Source organism: Octopus bimaculoides, chromosome 4, assembly GCF_046866305.1.
Source record: "Octopus bimaculoides isolate indiv1 chromosome 4, ASM4686630v1, whole genome shotgun sequence".
Lineage (NCBI taxonomy): Eukaryota > Metazoa > Mollusca > Cephalopoda > Octopoda > Octopodidae > Octopus > Octopus bimaculoides.
This window is the reverse complement of record NC_142931.1, coordinates 120,158,628-120,166,127: the sequence shown is the minus strand read 5'-3', so window position 1 is coordinate 120,166,127 and position 7,500 is coordinate 120,158,628. Positions and strand designations below refer to the sequence as shown.

General features: G+C 33.7%; 1 protein-coding gene across 2 annotated transcripts in view; it reads left to right on the top strand.

Moving 5' to 3' along the window:
* The window catches only part of LOC106874852 (synaptotagmin-C), a 97,846-nt gene that overhangs the window by 89,929 nt on the left and 417 nt on the right, over positions 1–7,500 (top strand). For both annotated transcript variants that reach the window (XM_089351246.1, XM_089351245.1), the window contains exon 6: positions 7,466–7,500. This exon is cut by the window's right edge and continues 417 nt beyond it. In XM_089351246.1, the coding sequence (XP_089207372.1) occupies positions 7,466–7,500 (35 nt within the window). The remainder of the gene's footprint in view (positions 1–7,465) is intronic.

Below are 7,500 nucleotides of genomic sequence, written 5' to 3'. Positions count from 1 at the left end.
AGGTGAGAGATGCTTAGTCTGGTCATTTTACACATAAAACCAGTAGAATATTTGGGCTGGATATGGCCTATTTCAATGCTAAAGGGTTAAAGTGACGTAAAGTTAAACCTCTTATTAAAAATTTATTTTGTGTTGTATGTGCTGAAAAGTTCCTGATTTTGGGTAAATGAAAATAGAGGAGGATCAGTTAATTATGATTTTATTCAACATATTCCTCTCTCTCAGATTCACACTCTTATTGCAGTGGTCCAGCAGTCCTTCAGTTTTTCTAAGCCCTGTAAAAGAACTTGGAAGATTGGACCGCCAACCAGGCCTTTCATGATACTCTTAAAGCCAAGAACTTTTCAGCACCTACTTGTAAACATCAACTTAATAGTGATGAATTACTTTAATAAATTCTTCATTTTTTTCCAACTTCATTGAAAGAAAAACTGTGTATTTCAAAAGAAATATGGTTACAGAAGAGTTAATAAATATAGAATCTAATTTTCCAAAAATGCAACTCAAAATATGTAAATCAAAGTACATGAATGACAGAGCAAATTCCTGGAAACTTTATCTCATGGAAATGGGAGATACTAAAGCTACACTAAGAATCTCTGGCAGAAAATTATCTTGAATATCACTGTCTCCTGATTTATTGGCTTGTAAAATAGCAACATTTGAGAACATCCAGAAAGTTATTTTTCTCAATTCTTTAATTGCTTAGCAAGGTGAAAGATGAGAATAGCTACAAATTCTAAAACTCCAGAGTCATCAAAGGAAAGAAAAAACAAGAGAGAGAGAGAGGGAGAGAATGAGATGCAAAAATACTGGATATTTTTAATTCTTCAGCTCCTTGGCAAATGAATGATGAGAGCAGCCAAATATTCTGAAATTCCTAAGTCTTAAAAGAAAAAAAAAGAAGAGCAAGATTAGAAAATGCTGTAGGCCATTAAAGTTACGTTTCTAATCAGTTCCAACTTATAATTTACAAAATAATTAAGTACTAAAATGTGAATTAGCTTAAAATTCTTCAAGAATTTTGTCCATTTTAGATAACTGATGTGTCTCAAAATGCATTCTCTATATCTGGAATAAAAAGAAAAAAAAAATCGAATTTTCTTTTGACTCTTTACCTTCTGAGTGTAAATCTCACCTAAATCAATTTTTGCCTTTCATCCTTCAGATATCAATAAGATAAAGTACTGGGACTGATTTCATTGACTAATCCCTCTTCCAAAACTTATGGACTTGTACCAACGTTAGAAATTAAAGGTAATTATTTGACAGAATTGTTAGAGCTACAGACAAAAGGCCTTTTAATATTTCGTCCTACTTAAGGTGGCAGACTGGTAGAATTATTATCATGCTGGGCAAAATGCTTAGCAGCATTTTGTCTGTCTTTACATTCTGAGTTCAAATTTTGCTGTGGTCAAATTTGTCTTTCATCCTTTCGGGGTTGATAAAATTAGTTTCAGTTGAACACTGGGGTCGATGTAATTGTTCAACCCCTTCACTGAAATTACAGGCATTGTGCCAAAAAAATTTGAAGCCAATATTTGATCCTGCTGTCTACATTTTGAGTTCAAATTCTACCTAGATCAACTTTGCTTTTTATTCATAAAGAGTCAATGAAATAAAGTACAGTCAAATACAGAGGTTGTTATAATTTATTATTGCTTTCACAGAAAATTTCATTTTGTATAGACAAAATGTATAAGATATGTGGAGTCTTTGAAGAAATCACTGACCACATCATTTCCAGGTGCCCAGTATTGGTAAAAGCAAATATATCCCCCAACACAACAAGCCAGCAGCAATCTACCCTGGAAAATCAGCATGGAATATAACATTAAAGCCTCTGCAAACTGGTTTGACCACCAACCAGAAACAGTTTGCCAAGAATGACAATGTTTCCATCCTATGGGACATTGCAGTGTAGACTGATAGAGAAATTGAAGCAAACAAACCAGATATAAGTAAAAGATACAAAAGATAAAACTTGTACACTGATTGATATGACAATACCCGCAGCCTGTAATACCTCAGTTAAGTTTCCAGACAAATTACTTAATTCATTTACTTTAGAAAGTAGATATTTCCACTTAAAAATTTCATTACCCTTAATTAATGAAAGCATTTTTATGTTCCAATTTATCTTTTGTTGAACAATGTCATCTTTGAAACTATTTTTTATTGAGATATGTCAATTGGCAGAAAATACCAATTTTATTTTTTGGTAGAAATTTAATACTATTATTGTATAACCATGGAATTTAATTTTGCAGTTAAAGGGTTAAATACAAATGTCTTGAAATTGAGATCTCCAGAGTGTGGGACATATCCATCAAAATTACATCCAGAATTTTGTCCTATTGCACTAACAATTTTGTTGATCCACCACCCTTGCAAATGATTTGATTTGAAGAACCTTTCAGGTGAGATGACAAAGGACTGAGATACCTGGCGCCTTGCTGTACCCAAGAAGATCCATACTCCACAGCAGAAGTGTTAAGGCCAGTTCCACTGGTGAAAAAGATTGGCCTGCAGTTCTCTACTGGTGTCACGCAAAAGCGCTCATGCACAACTCTGTAAAGTAGTTGGCATTAGGAAGGGTATCAAGCTGTAGAAACCATGTCAAATGAGACTGGAGCTCTTCAGCTTGCCAGCTCTGGTCAAACTGTCCAACCCATGTCAGCATGGAAAATGGATGTTAAATAATGATGATGATGATGATGATGTGTGTTGGAACTAAATTACTGTTTTGAAGACTCATTTTAGCTTTTCAAAAAACATACAAAGCTGTTAACTTCACTTGATCACTTATTATTTGGTGTTATAACCCCAAGGCTAATACATATTGGCCAACAACCTAGTTTCAGATCTGTTGCAGTAGAATTGTGTCTGTGACCAGGTCACAGACAGTACAATGAACATTTTGCCACCAAGTAATAAATAATTAAATGAAGTTAACAGACTTCCATTTTTGAATGGCAAAGATGAGCCTTCCATGCTGTAATTACTTCATAATAGACTTGACTGATAATTAGCTGTCATACAAATAACAACAATTGTATAACCCCACAAGTGAGCAATACTCAGACACAATAGTAAGTCTGTGCAGAAAATTTCCATCAATCTGCACACATCTGGGACAAGTCTGGCTGCTGGCATTTCTGTGTCTGTGTAGCACATCATGAACCAGCAATGTCTCTTTTTCTCTTTTATTCTCTCTGATTTGAAAACAGAAATGAAAACAAAAAAATTAGAAGTAACTTCTGATTTGAAAGAAGTTATCTGATTTCCACAAATAAATAAATTACACTCACAAGGTAATTTAACCCGTTAGCATTCAGATTACTTTGTCATTATTTGTTCACATTGTTTTAAGTTTCTCATTCATTATCTCATGGCTTTAAGATTTTGATGATGAGATTGTGTAATTTTAGATTGACATTGTATGATATATATAGAAAGATACATGTAAGAGGCTAGAATGATACATGTAGAATGATACTACATGTGAAAGACCAAATTTGTCTGGTCTGAACATAAAACAGGCATAATATTTGGGCTGAATATGGCTTGTTTAAATGTTAAAAGGCTAATTTAAAATAGATATATGTTATTGAAATATTATTATTGTTATTAAGGTGGTGAGCTGGCAGAATTGTTAGCACACTGGGCAAAATGCTTAGCAACATTTCGTCTGTCATTACATTCTGAGTTTGAATGTTGCCAGGGTCAACTTTACTTTTCATCCTTTTGGGTTCTATGAAATAAGTACTAGTTTAGTACTGGGGCCAATGTAATCTACTTACACTCTCTCTCAAAATCGTTAGCCTTTTGCCAAAATTTGAAATCATTATTATTATTATTATTGTTATCATTACAAAATAAGTCAGGTGGCGAGCTGGCAGAATTGTTAGCACATTGGGCAAAATGCTTAGTGGTATTTCAACCATCTTTACGTTCTGAATTCAAATTCCACTGAGGTCAACTTTGCTTTCATCTTTCTGGGGTCGATAAATTAAGTACCAGTGAAACACTGAGGTTGATGTAATCAACTAGTCCCCTCCTCACAAATTTCAGACCTTGTGCCTTTAGTAAAAGGGATTATTACAAAATAAGTAAATATGGTATCAATCCTCTCCCTTACAAAAGAAAATATTTCAGCAAATTGCTGAGATGCATCCTAGATTTACATGCTGCTATTTATAGCTTTATTTGTGCTTTGAGATCTATTCCAAAATAAAAATTATTCTACATTCTCTCAAAAGTTTATAAATTCTTATGATGTCAACACCATACAATTCTCACTGGTAAGAACAAAGCTTCTAAAATGGACAGAGAATTTCAAAGAACTGCTTTGGTCCAATGGTAGAACATCTGCCATGCATAAAAGAGATGTGATTTCACATCCCAAGGGCAGCCTTTAACTTTTTTATCTAAAAAGTAGAGGGTTTCTTTTTCGACCCAATATTTACACACTATCATTTATAGCTTTATGTCTGCTTCAAGATCTATTCCATAAAACGTTACAATCGTTTTGACTAATAATCTCACCTTTCAAGCAGAACACTTTTAAAAAATTTATATTTAGAATGCATTTTGAGTGGTTTAATCTCCAATTATCAAATGTTTCATTCCTCTATGAGTACATAACACATTCCTGTATGTGTACATAGTGTGGCTTAGCAGTTAGAGTATTCAGCTCACAGTCATATGGTCATGAGTTCAATTCCCAGTGATGCAGTGTGTCCTAAAACAAGACACTTTATTTCATGTTGCCCCACTCTACTCAGCTGACAAAAATGAGTAGTACCTGTATTTCAAAGGGCCAGCCTTGTCACACTCTGTGTCACACTGAATCTCCCTGAGAACTGCGTTAAGAGTACATGTATCTTGCATGTTAATTTCATGAGCAGGCTGTTCTGTTGGTAAAAATAAACTGGAGCCCTTGTCGTCATAACTGCAAAATGCCAGTGTCAGTTACATAGTACATAGTCCTTACCCAATATAATACTACGTACACATCTATGAATAAGACACCTGAAGTTAATTAAGTACCAGACTGATTGAAATGTAATATAGATAAAAATATTTTGAAAATGTTTCATTATAGGCACAGACATGGCTGTGCAGTAAGAAGCTTGCTTCCCAACCACATGGTTCCTGGTTCAGTCTCCCGAAGTGTCTACTACTATAGCCTCGGGCTGATGACCAAAACCTTGTGAAAGGATTTGATTGATGAAAATTGAAAGAAGCTCTTCATATATACAAGGGTTGGACAAAATAATGAAAATTTCAAACAAATTACTGCCTTTGGCAGTAATTACAACTTGAATTCTATGAAGTATGGACTCATACATAGTTTGAATTGTTTCCAAAGGAATTTTTGTTCATTCTTCAGCTAAAACAGTCTCCAGTTCTTGTAGTGATGATGGTGGAGGATATTGACTCCTTACTTGTTTTTCTAAAATGCACCATAAATGTTCAATAATATTGAGATCTGGGGACTGTGATGGCCAGATAAAATGTTCAACTTCACTAGAATATTCCTCATACCACCAACTAACACTCCTTTTCTCACTTCTTTCACTCTTTCTTCCATTTTTTCTGTTCTTTTCACTCTTTTCATTTTTCTTTCTCTTTTTCTCTCTCTCTTTTTATTTTATTTTCTTTATTTATTTGTTTATTTTTTGTCCTTTTTCTTTTTTTCTCTTTCTCGCTCTCATTTTCTCTTCATGTCTTCATTTTGACCTATCTTCTCATTCTAATCATACACATCCCTCCCCCACCATGTATCAACAAATACTACCAATACATTCTCAAATTTTCATTCACACCACAAAACCCTTTTGAATGAGCAGCACAGACTCCATGACTCCATACTTTGAAATGACTAAACATGAATTACTATTGGAACTTACATACCATGTACAGGAAACATTTTTTACCACTTCTGTACACCACTTTACTTGAATAATGGAACTGCAACTACAATATCTTATAATTTATTTCTACTTTCATTCTCTCATTTCCCTCTATATTCCCTATCTCCTACTTTTCCATAATAATTCCTTATTTTGAACTCAAATATTTACCTTTATTTAACCATCTCACATCGTCTCTGATGAAGGGATATCCATAATATCCCAGAAACATCTGGAAGACTATATCTGTATTGTTTTCCTTATAAATGTCCTGAAAACTCCTCACACCCTTGCTTTGTTATCTTATTTTGTGTAATATATATATATATATATATATATATATATATATATATATATATATATACCTATATATATATACACACATATATACATACACACACACACATACACACACACACACATATATATATATAGGTTACTCTCTATTTTTGTACATACATGTATATATATATATATATATATATATATATATATATATATATATATATATATATACTCTCTCTTACTTGTTTCAGTCATTTGACTGTGGCCATGCTGGAGCACTGCCTTTAGTCGAGCAAATCGACCCCAGGACTTATTCCTTGGAAGCCTTGTACTTATTCTATTGGTCTCTTTTGCCGGGCCGCTAAGTTACGGGGACGTAAACACACCAGCATCGGTTGTCAAGCGATGCTGGGGGGACAAACACAGACACACAAACATATACACACACATACATATATATATATATATATATATATATATATATATATATATATATATATATACGATGGGCTTCTTTCAGTTTCTGTCTACTAAATCCACTCACAAGGCTTTGGTCGGCCCGAGGCTATAGTAGGAGACACTTGCTCAAGGTGCCACGCAGTGGGAACGAACCCGGAACCATGTGGTTGGTAAGCAAGCTACATATATATATATATATGTATATATATATATGCATATATAAATGTGATTGGTTGCTTGAAAAACTTCTTGATCACTCCTACTTGCCTTGTATTTCACTCACACATTCTTTATCACATATCATTCGATACAAAATGATGTAAAATTGATTATAATTATAAACAGTCATGCACTTGACAAAAAGACTGATTACCCCCTACATTATAGCATAATTACATGATTGCACATATAGTTCACTGGACTTTTATTTTTCAAAACATATGTTGTATTGCAATGTGACTGTCCATTCATATTATTCATATATATATATACATATATATATATATTGAGAGAGAGAGAGATTTTTTGAAGTGATGTTTAACATATTCCCGTCTCAGATTCACACACTTAATACAATGGTCTTTCAGTTTTTCTAAGCCCTGTAAAAGAACTCGGAAGGTTGGGCCTCCAACCAGGCTTTTCACAACATCCTTAAAGCCACAAACTTTCCAGCACCCTCTTGTATATATGTACAAACTTTAAGTGTTAAACTAGTACAATATTTGTTAAAACTTGTACCTCCTGTGTTGTTGACATTTTATGCTCATTGTCTAATGAAGCATTTTATATCACTGTCCTTTCAGATGCCTATGTCCGTGTTGCTTTGATGAGTGATGGG